This window comes from Aegilops tauschii, chromosome 6 (genome assembly GCF_002575655.3).
Source record: "Aegilops tauschii subsp. strangulata cultivar AL8/78 chromosome 6, Aet v6.0, whole genome shotgun sequence".
NCBI lineage: Eukaryota > Viridiplantae > Streptophyta > Magnoliopsida > Poales > Poaceae > Aegilops > Aegilops tauschii.
The window spans coordinates 182,198,417-182,216,085 of record NC_053040.3 but is presented as its reverse complement, the minus strand read 5'-3'; the positions used below and the strand labels follow the sequence as shown (position 1 = coordinate 182,216,085).

Genomic DNA, 17,669 nt, shown 5'->3' with positions numbered 1-17,669 from the left:
ATTTCATAATTTTCAATTTCACAAGTTGAGGTTTTAGTTTCACATCTTTTTTCCACTTTCAGTAGGTGCATTTTACTTTTCACTGGCTTGTTTCACAAAAATCACATCTATTTCAATTGCACATTTATGAAATAACTTATTTTACTCTTTTAAAATAAAAATGTTACACAGTTCCAAATAATTAGTTTCACAAGTTGTCATTTGAATTTCATATTTGAGTTTAATTAATAGGTTTATGTGGAAAATGTTATTTTCACATATTTCTAGTGAAACAGGTTTGTTTCAGTTTTTTCTAGTGAAATGGGTTTATTTGACATATGAAATGTAAAACGTGGAAAATTAAATGTGTTTTAAATGTAACCGAAATTGGTCTAGTTTCAAAGTTCTCGACGCCAGGAGTCCAAATATAAAAAGTTTCAAAAACGAGTATATAGTTTAAAAGATATGGTTGATTTAAATTCTCTAAGAGAAAATAAAGTCTATGGATTTGTTCCGCAGGTAGAGTGAGAGGAGAGACTTGCATGCATACCGTCCCTGACAAAAGTGCCACTGATTTGACTAAAATAAAGATACAAAAAATATACTAGCTATACATTTAGGTGGGTCATACAGTTTTATAAATCTGAGAACAAATGGATGGCCCAGATCTACCGGCACATCAGCAATATGACTTTGCGCAGAATTCATGCGTTCCCTTGTCTTGGCTCTCCTCTCCGGCCTGGCCGGACAAAGAATAGAAAATAAATTATTGGCAAAACAATTTGTCTCCTCCGTGGAGCGTGGCCCGCCTCACCCCTCTGTGCTAATAATACCACCTCGACGATCATCCTCCTACGTATATAGGCCTTGTCCTCCCTTCCACGCGAGCGATAGGGTTGTCCCCTCTCTATCTGTCTATCTATCTATCTATCTATCTATCTATCTATCTATCTATCTGGAGCTACCCAAACAAAGCAATCATACCACAAGATAGAGAGTTAGTTGTCCATGGATCGGAGCCTCCAATGGAGCAGGCCGGCGTCGCTGCTCCTCTTGGGGGCGGCGTTCCTGGCGGCGGCGGCCGTAGCGAGCGCCAACCCGGCGTACAACCCCGACCCCTACAGCGTCGTCGACCACTTCAACCGCGCCGTCCACAGGCATGCATGCATTAATATTATTATCATATACGGAGTAGAGTAGTTACGTAGCGAGTGAGTGGTAGATGAATTAAGTGGCATTGGCATGAACATGTAGTGAGCGTGCGTGCATGCAGGTCGACTAGCCCGCGTCGTGCGCTGTCGTCGGAGAAGAAGTCGAAGAAGGCAAAGTACACGGGCCCGTGCATGGCGACGAACCCGATCGACCGGTGCTGGCGCTGCCGCCAGGACTGGGCGACGGACCGGCAGCGGATGGCCCGCTGCGCCAAGGGGTTCGGCCGCGAGACCACCGGCGGCCTCAAGGGCAAGATCTACATCGTGACCGACGCCAACGACGATGACTTCACCAACCCGCGGCCCGGGACGCTCCGGTGGGGCGCGGTCCAGACGGAGCCGCTGTGGATCATCTTCGCCAGGGACATGGTGATCAACGCGTCCCAGGAGATCATCATCCAGAGCGACAAGACCATCGACGGGCGCGGGGCGCAGGTGCACGTGGCCAACGGCGGTGGGCTCACCATCCAGCACCAGAACAACGTCATCATCAACAACCTCCACGTGCACGGCATCGTACACACGGACGGCGGCAACGTGTCGATGACGGCAACCCACTCCACCATCCGCACCCGCGCCGACGGCGACGGCGTCTCCATCTTCAACGCCACCAAAGTGTGGGTGGACCACCTCTCCATGGATAATTGCGAGGACGGCATGATCGACGTGGTGGCCATGTCCACGGCCGTCACCGTCTCCAACACCCACCTGGCCCACCACAACGACGTGATGCTCTTCGGCGCCAGCGACCACAAGCCGGAGGACAAGGTGATGCAGGTCACCGTCGCCTTCAACCACTTCGGGAGAGGCCTGGTGCAGAGGATGCCTCGCTGCCGCTACGGCTTCTTCCACGTCGTCAACAACGACTACACCAACTGGCTCATGTACGCCATCGGAGGCAGCAGCGCGCCCACCATCCTCAGCCAGGGGAACCGCTACAGAGCACCACCCAACATGGCTGCCAAGGAGGTACGTCCTCTCCTCCTCCTCACTCCATCTATGGATGGACGGTTCAAATCAAATCATCAATTCAAATTCAAATTCAAACGCGTGCGCGCGAATTGAATGGCTGGAGCAGGCGACCAAGCGCGAGTACGCGGCCGAGTCGGAGTGGAAGAACTGGGTGTGGGTATCGGAAGGCGACCTGATGGTAAACGACGCCTACTTCACCACGTCCGGCGGAAAAATAGGCCAGAAGCTCAACGGTAAGGACCTCATCAAGCCCAAGCCAGGGGAGTACGTCAGGAGGCTCACCCGCTTCGCCGGCCCGTTGGACTGCAACCAGGGCAGTCCCTGCTGATCGTCGCCGTACCATACCATACCTGCCAGGCGGAGTAGCCGGATATGCATGTCGTCGCCGGCCACACGCCCAAGGGAAGGAAACAACAGTTAACGTTCCACGCGACAACCCATCCAATCTTTGATGCTACACTAGACAACAAGGCCGTAAGCATGCATAGAGGGAGGAATGTAGGAGGGTGGCCGGATTCATCAGTCTGCTGCTCTCTTCGTGTAGTCGATGTACGTACCTATCACTGTTCGTGTAGTCAATGTACGTACCTATCACTACTTGCTTTTTCCTCTTCTTCTTCTTCTTCCTCCTCCGAGGAAATAGGAATTGTGTACCTATATATATACATATACGCATGCATGTTGTACAACATGGATGTACTGTAACCGCTCTTGTTTATGATTTTTTTTTGTATACCCTAAGTATCCATGTTCAGAAAGAAATGCAGCTTGTTTTGTACGTATTACTTCTTTCAATTTCTTCTGTCAACCAAACACAATAAGCATTTCAATCTTCTCCCATCTCACATAGACAAAATGAAATTCCAGATGAATTTAGTACTAGGGACATGTCAAACCTTGTTACGATGGCATACCATACAAGCAAGGTGTTGGGTGAAAAATACAGACATTTTGTTCTTCTAGTTTAGACGGAAGACAAGAAAAGTTGATCACTGTCTCAAACTAATTTCAGATGCCCTCTTTCAACGCATAAACTCTGCTTCGGAACGACGGGGGCAATCTACTTATCCCTGCATCAATTTCCTGAAAAAAGCAACTCTAGTATTAGGAATCTGTCGCAGTTTTCTTTTTCTTTTAGACAAGGATAGGTCTGGATGTCTGATGATGGGGTCAAGAGATACAACAGATTTACTTACAAAGCATGTAGAGTCAAATATAGGGGATTTTCACAGAGCAAGGGAAATGCAGTAAGGCATCATTGACATGTTGTGCTTTGTCACAAGGAGCTCAGACTATAAAAGGGTTGCGTATTATTGGTGAAGTTGATTAACATAAAAGCTAGAACTAACATGTGGAGCCAAAGCATCCTTAACATGAGCGAAATTGGGATAAATCGGCCAATAAAGGGGGTAAAATAGACTTCAATCATCAATAGCTAAAATTTGAATAACAAGCCATACTATTTCCACAGAGAGAACTGAAACAATAGATATTAACCCACCTCTGTTGTATAACGAGCCGAAAAGTGAATTAGTAGAATGGCTCTGTTTTCAAACTTCTCAGAGTGATTCGCAATCTGGAAATATCATGAAACATAAATGGAAGCATAAGCACTATTACGGATACTAGGTGATCTTTCTTTCCTATGACAGACAAAAATAATCAAAGTAATTGCTGAATAACCTCAAACAAGTGTATGTGCCCATATTCCCTTGCATGCTCAGTCGAGACAGAGTCATCCAGAAAAGTACTCTGAAAATTTTAAGAACAGCTCAGCAGATCAATAATAGGAATAAAGAAAAACTCATGAGAGGAAAATAACAGCAAAAGTTTTGAGCACAAGAAGTGAAACATGCTTCTAACCATCAGGATTCGTTTAATTGCAGCTAACTGGTGGCACATGAGTTTTTCCTAGATGTGATAAGTTTTGTTTGCAAAATAACAGCAGCTAGCTTGCATGCAGTGAAATTTGAATATACTTGGAGACAAAAACTGCTTGCTATTGTTAATAAAATGGAAGTTGGTTATATGATGATAAAGCGGTAAGACGTAATACCTCCATCACAAGAATTTTTGCCTTCAATACGTCTGCGTTATCAGGATCAAGAATGAAATCTGACATCGTATCCCCAGTGAAAGCAACCTCGGGTGTTGTCACTGTATTAGTAATCTGCAAGGAATGGAAAATTGCAAGCACATGATCACATCAACAACTCTTAGTAGATTCTGATTTACTTATTCCTATGAAATATTGACATCCACCAAAACATACAGACCTCCACGCCTGACAGCTTCAACCTTTTGATCTCGCTTCCCGGGAGGCCAAGATAATCCTGCTTGAGCTTTTGCTTCACTGAGTATATCACGTACCCCTAGAACCATATCAGATATCACTTTCAACCAAGCCATTGTAAAATTCCCCACAAATCAACCAGGGGGTGCACAATTCCAAGAACTGAAGCAAGTTCCCTCACCTGGCTGGGTATGGTATGGTAGGTCTTGAAGGCCCTGACCTTGAGATCCCTCCTGAGCTCATACTCCTCGCCAATGTCGAGTGGGACGAGGGTGTGGTTGAGCTCGGACTGGTCCATGGCGCGGTGCACGTCGAACAGCCGCTCCACGAGCTCCCTGAGGTACTTGGGGACGAAGATGGTGGGCGGGCGCAGCCTGTAGAGCCCCCGCGTGGCCACGTACATGGGGAGGCCCCCGATGTGGTCGAGGTGGGCGTGCGAGATGAAGAGGAAGTCCTGCGCCACGGCGCGCTGCGGGCACCGGCCTATGTCGAAGGCGAGGCTCAGCGTCGGGAAGATGACGCACGTCTCGTGCCCGCCGATGGAGATGCCCTCCACGGGGTACCCCTCGATTTCCAGCCGGGGCTTCGCCTTACGCTTTATGGCTGGGGAGGGGCTTGGAGGAGGGGCCGTGGAGGTCGCCGCCTCGGCCGACTTGCCTCTCTTCGCCATGCCACCGCCGATGCTTCCGCCGCCGCCGCCGGGTGGAGGTACGATTGGTGAATTACGGAGATACAGAAAGGTCCCTTATCAAGGGGGAAATACCCTTGTGCTCTCGGGTGCACACGCCCCTGATATGGAAAAAACATTTTGGCAATTGAGAAAAAAAATGAAACTTCCCGGAAATAAAGTTAACCTTGTGTTGTACTCGCATAACAAGTTTAGCCAAGGAAAAACCCCGTTGATTTCAGGCAAAAAATAATAATTCAGGGACCAAAAGCACAAATAGTGTTGAATTATTATTATTTTGATCAGAACACCATGAAAGTCATTCATGGAAGAAACTTTTTACACGAGTAAAACACTCAATCATGTTTTGTTTCCAAAAATTTCAGGAAATCTTGACTTTTTTCAATTATAACTTTTTTTTAATAATCCAGGTGCACGTGCACCCGAAAGCCAAATGTGTTGTCTGCCCATGACACAAGTTTCGTACCCACTGATGAGGATGCCCTCCACGGGGTACCACTCAATTTCCAGCTAGGGCTTCGCCTTAGGCTTTATGGCTGGGGAGGGGCTCGGAGGAGGAGGGGCCATGAAGGTCCCCGCCTTGGTTGACTTGTCGTTCTTCGCCATGCCACCGTCGTCGCCGCCGGATGAAGGTACGATTGGTGAACGATGGAGTTATAGAAACGTCCCTAAGAGCATCAACAACCGGAGTTCTCAAATCTCCTATTACGTCCGGGCGCACGACCCGATCATGAAATTGCCACCAAATTGGACCCTGAAGACCCCACCATACATCTGGTCTGTCTAGCACCCTCCAAACTTGTCCATATGTGGGGCGGATATAGGGACGCTCGAACGCGTCCGTCACATCGGACCGTTCCGGCCCACCACAACCCCACAAATATGTGTCCCTATCCGCATCCCGAACTAAACCCTGACCATTCTACTCCACTTGCAGTCCGCTCCGCTCCCCCCAGCTCTTCCTCAGCGATCTCCGACCTTCTCGAGCATGGTGAGCAACAGATATGAGTCTGGCAACTTTGTATCCGTCGATTGGGACCTTGTCTCATGCGGGGACGACGAGGAGTTAGCCATTCGGCTAGCTCTCCGCCGGTCCTGGGAGGAAGCCTGAGATCCGTCGTCGGAGTCGCTTTGATGGGAGTTCCGCCGGTCCCATGATGTGGTAGTGCCAGGGTACTCTAACGACGATCAAGAACGGATTGCAGACAACCTTAATTGCGAGTTTTCCTCCTTTCCCATTACATACTCATCCAGGATTTTGACCCGCTTATGGGGTCAGTGGCCACTAGGCATGAACTGTGTGCAACATATTTATGTTCAAAGGAAGTAAATCTGTGCTTATTGACTCATGCATTTCTAGTCTCCCCATGCATATGATGGGGATATATATTTTGCCAGAAGGGGTGTATAACTCCTTTGATAAGGATCTATAACATTTCTTCCGGCGGGGGGACTGGTGGACGTTAGAAATACCATATGATCAAATGGGCTGATATCTGCTTGCCCAAGGACATGGAGGGTCTAGGTATTATTGCGTCCCCTCGCATGAATGTAGCCCTTATGTTGAGATGGGCTTGGAGGATCTTTAGCGAGGATGGTGGCTCGTGGCTCTTTGCATACTTACAGGGATGTCCACTTCTAGTGTGTTATGTAGGGAGGGATCTCAGTTCTGGAAGTCGATACAGTCAATCAAGAAGGGGATTCGTCTAGGGCTCTATCTCTATAAAAGTGGAGATGGGCCCTCTTTTAGCTTGAGCCTTGGGTGGGTGGTTCTAAGCTATACATGGATTTCCCGAACTTGCTTGCTATCTGTGTGGACCCCTTCCTATTGGTTTCCCCGCCCTCCCAAAATGGATTCTGGAACATCTTGTTCCGACGTTCATTTGGAATCGAGGAAACCATTGCTTGGACCGGCCTTCAGGCTTCACTTATGACATCGCACCCGGATTATCCAGACGCCATATCGTAGCGCTTGTTCCCATTGTAGTTCTTCTCCATTGGCTCAGCATATCACGACCTCTGTTGATGGTTGACGTTGGCGTGCACCACACCTATGTGGAGCGCCCTGTCCTCTAAAGATCAAGATCTTCATGTGTCAGTTTCTACGTGAACGCTCCCATAGAAAACAGATGTGACCACCCGGCATGGGCATGGCGATGGGCTATGCCTTCTTTGTATGTCCTGGAGAAGGGGGCTCGCACATTCTTTGCCTGCTCCGAGGCTCATTTTATTTGGTGCTTTGTGCATGAGGGGCTCTAGGCTGGAGTAGGAGGCCCTAGACCTGGCTTGGTTTCTCAAAACTTGGGCCAACCAAACCCAGTGAGGGGGACGCCTCTTCATGTTAGTGTTCGCGACAATGACGGGTACCCTCTGGACGACGCATAACAAGATGGTGATTGAGCGAGTCTTCTTACGTCGGGCCACTAAATCTATCTTCAAATTCCTAGCGTTTTTGCACCTCTGGCACCCGCTCTCTAGGGAACAGAATTGAGATCGGCTTTGGCAGCATGATGGATGCAATGACTACGGCTACTCGTCCCTTTGCCCTGCCACATATCCGATGATCTATTGACCACTCAGTGGTTTTTCCCTTTTCTTTGTTTTTTCATTTGGGCGTGTGTGTTGTTGCCCCAGCAAACTTATATATACATTTCTTGCACTTGAACTAACTAGTTGTATGGACAAGGTGATTGCGTTATTTATAAATCGGGGCGAAAGCCTGTTTTGAGTTGGTGATATTTAGTTTTGAATAATTAAGACTAACTTGACATCTTAAAAAAGGATTAGGACTTGGATGCTCTTTCTAGTTATTAGGACAAAGTTTGGACAAACAATTACTTATTTCCTTAATATGTGGTACATACGATGCAAATTTATGGCTATGGGTAGCCTTTGAATACGAATCTAATGACATTAATCTATACCTACTAACAAAGCAAGGTGTGTTTTTCTCCAATTTTTTCATCCCTTCACAACCGAAAATATTTTTTTTATCCCAGGTGGTACTAAATTTTTGTGGTCCATCTGCTAGAAAAGAAAAAAAAAATTGTCTAGAATTTCGTACGTGGGGCACAAGCGCTAAGGCCCAGAGAAGCCACCCATTTATATCCTGCACACGGTGCTGGGAAACCTTATTTGTCGCTGCAAGCGGCATATAGCTGGAGCTTCGCAACGGTCGCCCAACATTGGGCCCGCCCATTTTCATTTTTTCTGTGTGCTTTTCCAACTTTGGTTTTTCCTTTTTCCGTTCCAAGTTTTTTTTTACTTTTTCCCATATATGTTAAATCTTCAGACTTTCAAAATTTGTTCCCATTTTCAGAAATATTTGGAACTTTAATTTTAATTCTCTTTCCAAATCTGTTCGAAATTAAAAAAATGTTCGCAATTTTTCAAAAAAAGTTGTTTGTTAATTTAAAATAAAGTTTAAAATATAATAGAAATTCAAAAAAAATTCCTTTTATGGAAATGTTAACAAATTCAAAATAATATTCATGATTAAAAACACATTTTTGAAAATGGTTTTGAATGTTCAAAACAAGTTTCCATTTTTAAAAATTGTTCACAAATTCAAACAGTGTTCGTTTCTCCGCCTTAAGAATGGTTCTTGTTTTCAGAAAATATTTGTGAATTTTGTAAAATCTTCCTATTTGAAATTTTGTTTGCATTTTTCCAGAAATTAATGATTTTTTTCAAAAAAAAGCTCGCATTTTTATAAAATAAATTAGGAGGTCACCACAACCTCAACAAGGAGGCGGACCTGAAGGAAAAAAGGCACGAGTTGGTAGTGGCCGCCACTCCGACCAACCCCACTACTATAAGATTTCGCGGGCCAAACATGACCTGCGAGAACACTACAGCTCTCCGCTCTGTCGCCCACTGTTGTGGAGACCGTTTTGATGAACACATCAATTATCTCTCCCAATGCTTCTCAGAAAAAAAATCTCTCCCGTTGCAACACTCGGGCATATGTGCTAGTTTTATCTAAAATACATGTGAGTGAAGTAATTTGGTCAAATCCTTGAATTAACAATTAAATATGTACTCATAATTTAGAATGAATGGAGTATGCATTTTTTTGAACTCGTGAAGGAAGCATGAGTTAGTTATCAAAAGAATCATAGGGGTAGAGCATGCGTGCATGCGCTCATAGGGGTGAGTGTATGTATATCTATGTATTTGAGAAAAGAATCACGTACTTCAGATGGTTAGGTTCCTTGTGGTGGAACCAGCCCACCAAAGTTCAAGTCCTAGACTTGACACTGGTGTACGCATTTTTTCCAGATTTATTTCAGGTTTCCGTGATGCTTATTTAGCAGAGGAGACGTTTTCGTCAACTACGAGACGCTTGTATTGCCTTCGTCAATCTTAAGATGTTGTGCCGGTTCAGTATTTTGGAGGTGTTCATAGGGATAAGGTGTGTGCGCTCATAGGGATTAATGCATGTGCGTGTATGTGAATGTCTACTATTGCACTATGTTCAAAGAAAGAATCTATGGAATTGTCTATTGGTAGCTAACTCATTTTTTGGAAACCTAGACTGTTGGATCCTCGAAAGGTTTATCTTTATCCAGAGTAAATGATTAACACGATACAAGTCTTGACTTCTTTTTGCAAAAAGGTCAATAACCATATTTAAATAGATGATGTATTTTACATCACCTAAAAGTGATGTGAGTAAATATACATTACCAAATATATATATATATATATATATATATATATATATATATACACACACACTTTACATTAGAAATGCCCAACTTCAACAGATGATGTAAAATATATCAGCCACGTGGCCACCGCTCCAATAGATGATGTAAAACTGGCCAACCGGTGCGACAAGCAGTGCTACAGCCGCACTACAACCACACATATTTGAATGAAAATCATCCCATTGACATATAAAATTAACAATATTTCAAATTCAACTTTCATAGTAAACATAGTTCATGATCCAACAAATAAAAGTGCATCATATCAAACATATTTCATGATCTAACAAATAGAAGTGCACATAAACATATCATCTCAACTTTCATTCTCTTCGTTGTCACTTGTCATATTGTGGACATTGGTATCATCATCATCAATGGCTCCTTTCTCGATGTTCTCTTGCGTTGATGCATCGATGCCGCCACCTCCACCGAAAGCACCTCCCATGCCACTCATATTGCCACTGAAGCCATCTCCCGTGACACTCATGTTGCCATCATAGCTACCATCCATGTTGCCACCAAAGACACCACCCATGGAACCTCCCATCATGTTCATGTAGCCACCCATTCCTCCTCCCATTGCAGCAATTCCTCCTCCCATTCCACCCATTCCTCCTCCAATTCCACCCATTCCTCCTCCCATCATGTTTCTCATGAGCATGGTTTCTTCATGATCATTTCGTCGCGACAGAGCTCGACAAACACTTTTTTGCTTGGGGCCAAGGCCACTTGTTTCGATAAAACATAAACTTTAGTGCCTTCTCATCCACCATCTTAAGCTCATTGGTTGCCACTTTCCTCTCCTGTAGTTCCACCTTCCTCTCGTCGGCCGCTGCCAACCTCTCCTCGACCGCCGCCCTCTTCTCTTCGGCCGCCACCCACCGCCGCTCGGCTCCCCCCTCTCCTCCATTTCTTTCAATTTCAAGACTCTTTTTTCTCCGGCATACTCTTTCCTCGCAATGAAAATATCGTCAAATCCTTCTTTAAGATCATTGTCTCTGGCCTTTGAACCCTTAGTTTTTTATTTCCACCCTACCAATATGATTTGGTCGCCGAGTGAGGAGTGGGGCTCCTTCTTCTCTTCTCACCACCATCATCATCCTCATCTTCATAATCGACAACCAAGATCTTCTTCCTCGGAGCTTCAAAATGAACGGTTATTATTATTATTATTATCCTTATCCTTGTTCTTGTGTCTTTCTTGGAACAAACCTTGGGTAATCATTTCCTACATAATAGAAACAAAGAAACACCATTGATTTAGGTACATATGCTTACTTGGTTAATGTAGCATGAGAAAGCACTCAAAAGTAGCAAGCAATTGTCTTGTCTTTTTCATTGCAACCACTAGGGTTCATGCGGTCAATATTGGCCAAGCAACCTGCCCACTTTTGGCATTCGGTGCCGATGGTGCCCCATTGGCGGTGAATAGAATCCCTTGATCAATAGTGGCCACTAGTGTTGCGCTCATCAAAGAAATCTTTGATGCGGTTTCAGTATGTGGCCGCAGATTGGTCACTTCCCACGGATGTGTCAGGAGAGACTCGCTTCCACACGGTACAAATCAATACATATTCGACGTCCGAATAATTTGCGGTTCTTCCCTTCACATTGTCAACAGGCCCTCCTCATCTATGTCGACATTCTCATCACCCAGTTGAGTATCATATTCTCGCAATGCATATTCTTGAGAGACAAAATCTTCGGTCGCGACCTTTTTCATGCACATAGATGTGTCATCATGAAGACTACAAATGCACGTACACACAATCTCACATTCTATTCATATGGGAAATGAGAAAAAGACAACCAAAAAAGAAAAAAGAATTATTTTACCTTTGCGACATTTCGTTGAGCACGTTGAAGGCGGTAGCCACGGGCATGGACGGGTCCTCCTCGATGGCCGGCGGCGTGGCTTGCCGTGGTGGTGGTGGTGGGGCTGTCGTGCCATCACCGGGCGCACTTGCCGCGGGCAGAAGCGGCAACGAAGCAGCCGCGTCCGCCTTGGTCTTCTTGGACTAGGATGAAGCTGCGGTGGCTGCTTCGTGCCTCCACCACGAGATTTGGCCGCGATCGCCTTCTTCATCGGCGGCACACCCATACCAGCGGCAGCCACGGGACGGGCCCAAACAAATCTGGTGCGACGAGATGGGGGGCGGCATGGCGGCGTCGAGAAAGGTGGGAGCCGTGGCGGCGGCCATGGCGAGGTGCGTAAGACTGGCTGCGGCGGCCGTAGGGTCGGGGGAGTCCGCCATGGGGTCTGGCAGGCGGTGGGCAGCGGGAGGGCAGGCGGGCTGCGGGAAATTTCCGCATGACAGTTGGGCTTTCGTGCGACGCATTGCCACTTTACTCGACCGCGCGTCTTATGATGTATATTTGCATCACTTGATGATGTATTTTACATGTAGAGTAACACCTGAGAATTATTTTTTGCATCTATCATTTATTGGAGGGACGTTTTTGGCCTTAGTTTTTGATTATTTTTACATATACATCATCTATTAGTGATGCTCTTACGAAAACATTATTAAAGAAAATATAACAATATATTCAAATCTTTGAAGGTGCTTAAATCTTCTTGCTCCTGCATTCATGGATGTCGTACTGTAAGCAAAGCTCATTGCGCCTTTGAACCTCTGTCCAAAGGGAGCAATATGGTTAAACCAAGAAGTTTGTAGAAGCAACAGCCAAAAATGTCATTGATGTAGACCAAAATACACCAAAGCCACAATAAACTCGTACGTACAATATAATGTAAAAAGGTAAATACAATTACTTACTCTAAATAATTATTAGCACATGATATTGACATCGCTCGACGATCTTGCAATTAGGCAGTAATTTTTTTGCTACGACAATTAGGCAGTAATTGATCGCTTACCTTATCCTACCAACCATATAGAGTATTAACTTACTTCCATACTTAGCGTATTTCGCGGCCTGATCCCGTCTACATGATCTACACGTTCTGCTGCCCTCTATAAATCGCATGCACAAGGATCAGATCCATGGAGAAGATCAGTTGTGCTCGCCACCATTTGTTAATGCGCCGCAGGTTCGGGGTGAAGATGAATGCCAAGGCAGCCGCGCCCATCTTGCTCCTCGTGCTCCTTGTTGGATGCCACGCGTTCTCCGCACACGGTACTAAATACCTTCCGTCTTTCCTTCAGAAAAGAGGATTTTTATTGATGCTACTGGTAAAGGTTTAGTCGCATAGATAATCTGAATATCTGACGATGCGATGAAGGTGATGACGCCGAGGGATCGGGCGGCGGTCGCCGTGAGCTAGGCGAGGGCGGCGGCAGCGGCAGCAAGGCTCAGGTCGCCGGGTTGTGCGTCGACAGCCCGTGCGACACGGACCCGAACCGGACGTGCTTCTGCTGCACGAGGCTGGCCAACGAGCCCTGCTACGACACGCTGAGGCAGTGCTTCAACGTCTGCCCCAACTGCAACTTCCCCGTCTGCCCGCCGCCGGCGGCCTCGGCGGGCCGGCGTACTCGGTTCGTGTTAGCTCCGGCGTCGGCGTGATCTGTATGCCGGCGATGGTTAGCTAATAAGGATTAATGTCGCGATGCATCCAGAATGCAGAGAATGGAAAAGCGTATCATGTCGTGTAAGCGTGGAGTTAATTATAAATCGACAGCGTCTTCTTTTCGGTGAATGACTGAATTTATTCTGATATCCTGAACTGCTACACATTCGACAAATTTCTTCCTTAGCGAACACACGACAAATTTCGGACACTTTGAGATGGATTTGGACAGAGTCAGGATCTTATTCCGCCCGCACGACCTACATGGTCTTCTTCGAGGGCTTGACACGCATGCCAGGCGCCGAGCATCTGTGGACCTCAAAGGCACCCATGAGACTGAAATTTCCGGGATGGCTAGCTCTTTTTAAGAGCATCTAAGCCGGACTTTGCAAATTCGGCCCCTCAAACCTCCGCGGAAATGTTCGGGCGCGTCCGTGTGCATTTACCGGGCATGCCTCAAATTAGTCACTTTGCATCCGCTTCTCTCAGATTTCATCCTTAAATCCATACAAAGCATGTAAAAAAAAAATCCTACGTACTACTCTAGTTACTCTTCGTCGAAGATGTCCATGACGACGGTGCCGGGCGCCGGCTGGACGGACGGGTAGGAGGGCTCCGGCTCATCCTCCTTCTACTCGACCTCATCCATGTAGGCGAACATCTCTGCCTCCTCTGCGGCCTCTTGTGCCTCCATCTCCTGTCGGCGACGGCATCTTGCCTCCGCAGCCGACTCCGACCGGAGGGAATCGAGGATGACCTGCTCTCCGCCTGCACATCCCCGTCGCCAACGTCCCCGACATCCTCCTCCTCCGGCTCATCCCCCTCCTCCTCAAAGTCCTCCTCCTCCCCCTCCTCCAACTCCTCCGGATCCACTGCATCCGGAGGTAGTCCCGCAGCGATCCAGGTTTCACGCCTAGACCGGATCTGCTCAAGGAGCTCGAGCCAGCGCTCCGGTGTCAGAAATGGCTCGCTCCTCACCCGGCGGCGTGGGGGCATGGCTACTAGGCGGACGGGTGGAGTGGAAAGTGGCGGCGGCGGCGGATAGGAGGAGGAAAATATGGATGGATGATAGTGTTTGGTGCCGCCGGTCGACTTAAATAGCCCGGCAATGCATTACGAGGCCTGCCGGAGCTGCACCACACGGAGCCACTGGTCCGAAGGAGGAGACGAGTTTCGGACCGCCGGGTTTGAGGGCATTTCCGGCTGGGGCCCCTTCGTCAGTCTGATGTGGCGGGCGTGCTCGGGCGCCCCCATATCCGCCCCATATTTGGGCTGAATATGGGGGGTGTCGGTCAGCCTGGGCGTTTGAGACCCGTTTGAGGCGTCCGTCTGGGTCGAAAAAACGTGACCGGTTAGTGAACGGGCGGCCCGCCCGGGCGTATGAGCCGGGTTTGAGAGGTCCGACTGTAGACGCTCTAACAGGTGCTGGACGCTAGACCGGCTGCAGGACCGATGAGTTCAGTGTGCACACTCTGTTCGCAGTTGTTGAAAACAGAGAGACATATGTTTGTATTTGTTCCACGAATCAACGGTCGTGTCATAGGAAAGCATCCGCAATGCGGTCATGAACTTCTGGTAACCAGAGAATCCAATTTTTTCCTACGACATCCTTGTTCAAGATAGTAATCATCACAGGACCGAACGCCATTGTAAGGACAATTAAAGACATTTTTTCGCATACGAAAGCGGCAATGAAAATTGTCTATGAATAGGGCATCTGGCACAAAGTACGTGTGCATGAGTGTCAAATGGTCGCGCCCCCTGTTGTGGTTAAGCACTCGATGACCCTTGATCGATCCCGTAAAATTGAGAACATGCTCTTTCGCGCGTTAGACATCTGCAGGGACCGCCTGCATCATCGCAGTCTCATCCGTGTAGTCCTTCTTGCCGGACAAGCAATCAGAAGACTGAACATAGTGCTCGTATATGTACTCCATATCTGAATCATTTGCTTCATAGAATAAGGGACAAAAAGTTTAGCACGAGCATTTTACCGAACACTTGTCGGTCATGGTGAGTTACCGTAGAGGCGGATGGTACCTATGCGGCGGACGAATGAGAGGCATGGAACAGCGGCGGAGGACAAGCGGCGTGGAGCCCTGTTGTAGCAATGGACTTGAGGGAGTCGTCTTGTTCCGGCAAGGGTGTGTCGGGGAGGCCGGCGTGGTGGAGCGGTGGCGAAGGCAAGAGAGAAAACGAATGCAGAGAAAGATGGGAGGATGGAGGCGCGGCGTTCAGAAGGGGTTTTGAGTGGGCCAAGGGTGTCGGAATCCTGCGTGGTTGCTGTTCGGACTCCCGCAAAGCCTCCCAAGTTTGTTTCGAGTTCTTAGGAAAAAGCACGTCTGAGCCAATCGACGGACCGATACAAGCCCGCGTCGATGGCTAAGGGCATCTGGACCATGCAGTTCAAATAGTTGCGGGCGGTATAAGGGTTCGCTTTGGAGATGCCCTAATTAATAGGATAGATGGATTAAGAGATTCGTGTTCCTTCTCCAATAAATCTTAATGAAACAACATGCAAAGCTATTGTGTGTTTTGGAAAAAGAACACACGACAAAGTTACCTACTATTTTATGTAGGGAGTGTTGAACACTCATTTTACCCAATTCCCCTGTTTGTCATGACAATGAAAAGAAAATTCATTTTAGTTTCTTAACCATTGACCAGGAGGCATCCCACTTTATGGATAAAGCAACACATCCACATCGACCAGGTAACTCGTCTAACACCTCGTCGAGGCCCCAATTCCCTTGTGTGTACTTGCACCACCAGGAGGCACCCCGACCACCACCCCAACGAAAGCCGACCCAATCACACTAGGTCTAGGCACAACCTTTTTGAAAGAAGAGGACATGCCTGAGTGTCCCACCACTACACCCCTTGCAACCCACACAACTAAAATGTAAAGCCACAACAGAGCCAGCCGGAAAGCCACACGGAGCCTGTCAGAAAGCCAACCATGTACCATGATAAAGCAACATAAAAAATTCCTCGCTTTATAGATGAAGCAACACATCAAAGTACACGCCCAAACGATACAATATGGTGAGGAGACCCTCATACGAAGCAAATCTACAAATACAACATAAAGCATAGAACTAGCATAACAACTCACCGAGGCCTGATCGTAGATGCCTGATCGATCTACACGACAACACCCATAGGAGGGTGATGGCACCAAGCATCGCCGGTGTAGAGCCCTGTCATACAGACAGGGGTTTTCACCTGGAGCCCTAGAACAAGGGTGAGACCACCGTTGCCGACGCCAAAGCATGAAGCATTTGCTTGAAAACACGCGTGCACAAGTAGGAGGCACCCCGACCACCACTGCGATGAAGGACAACCTAGTCACACCAGATCTGAGTACCACCACTTCCAAAGGAAGAGGCCATGCAAGAGCCTTCTGATACGTCCCAAACGTATCTACTTTTCCAAACACTTTTGCTCTTGTTTTGGACTCTAATTTGCATGATTTGAATGGAACTAACCCGGACTGATGCCGTTTTCAGCAGAATTGCCATGGTGTTGTTTTTGTGTAGAAATAAAAGTTCTCGGATTGAGCAGAAAATTTACGGAGGATTATTTCAGAATATATAAAAATATTGGCAGAAGAAACTACCAGAGGAGGGCCACCAGGGCACCACAAGCCCAGGGGCGCGCCCCTCAGGCTTGTGGGCCCATGGCAGCTGATAACCCACAAGTATAGGGGATTGCAACAATTTTCGAGGGTAGAGTACTCAATCAAAATGTATTGGTTCGACACAAGGGGAGCCAAAGAATATTCGCGAGTATTAGCAGTTGAGTTGTCAATTCAACCACATCTGAAAGACTTAATATTTGTAGCAAAGTATTTAGTAGCAAAGTATTATGGAAGTAACGGTAACATTGACAATAGTAACAATAACAATTTTGTAGTGATTTTAACAACACGGCAAAAGTAACTTAGCAAAGATCAATATGGAAAAGCTCATAGGCATTGGATCGGTGATGATAATTATGTCAGATGATATTCATCATGTAGCAGTTATAACCTAGGGCGACACAGAACTAGCTCCAATTCATCAATGTAATGTAGGCATGTATTCTTTTTATAGTCATGGCACTCAAGCACTAGTGACAAGCATTAAGCATAGCAAAGTCATAGCAACATCAATCTCAGAACATAGTGGATACTAGGGATCAAGCCCTAACAAAACTAACTCGATTACATGATAAATTTCATCCAACCCATCACCGTACAGCAAGCCTACGAAGAAATTACTCACTCCCGGTGGTGAGC

The 17,669-nt window shown here is 46.9% G+C and overlaps 3 protein-coding genes across 3 annotated transcripts; 2 read left to right on the top strand and 1 right to left on the bottom strand.

The window, feature by feature from the left end:
• The first annotated feature begins 772 nt into the window (after positions 1-772).
• Positions 773-2,903, top strand: LOC109759162 (pectate lyase). The gene is made up of 3 exons (XM_020317990.4): positions 773-1,136; positions 1,253-2,159; positions 2,269-2,903. The coding sequence occupies exons 1-3, from the start codon at positions 988-990 to the stop codon at positions 2,488-2,490; spliced, it is 1,278 nt and encodes a 425-aa protein (XP_020173579.1). The 5' UTR covers positions 773-987; the 3' UTR covers positions 2,491-2,903.
• Positions 2,904-2,986: 83 nt separating this feature from the next.
• LOC109759163 (nuclear ribonuclease Z) lies at positions 2,987-5,225 on the bottom strand. Its single transcript, XM_020317991.4, has 6 exons — positions 4,637-5,225; positions 4,439-4,534; positions 4,219-4,332; positions 3,846-3,914; positions 3,664-3,738; positions 2,987-3,245 (listed from the first exon to the last, which is right to left on the bottom strand). The coding sequence occupies exons 1-6, from the start codon at positions 5,123-5,125 to the stop codon at positions 3,171-3,173; spliced, it is 918 nt and encodes a 305-aa protein (XP_020173580.1). The 5' UTR covers positions 5,126-5,225; the 3' UTR covers positions 2,987-3,170.
• Positions 5,226-11,581: 6,356 nt separating this feature from the next.
• On the top strand, positions 11,582-13,519 carry LOC120966345 (uncharacterized). The gene is made up of 2 exons (XM_040392322.3): positions 11,582-12,999; positions 13,106-13,519. Exons 1-2 carry the CDS (start codon positions 12,867-12,869, stop codon positions 13,384-13,386), a joined length of 414 nt encoding a protein of 137 aa, XP_040248256.1. The 5' UTR covers positions 11,582-12,866; the 3' UTR covers positions 13,387-13,519.
• Positions 13,520-17,669: the final 4,150 nt, after the last annotated feature.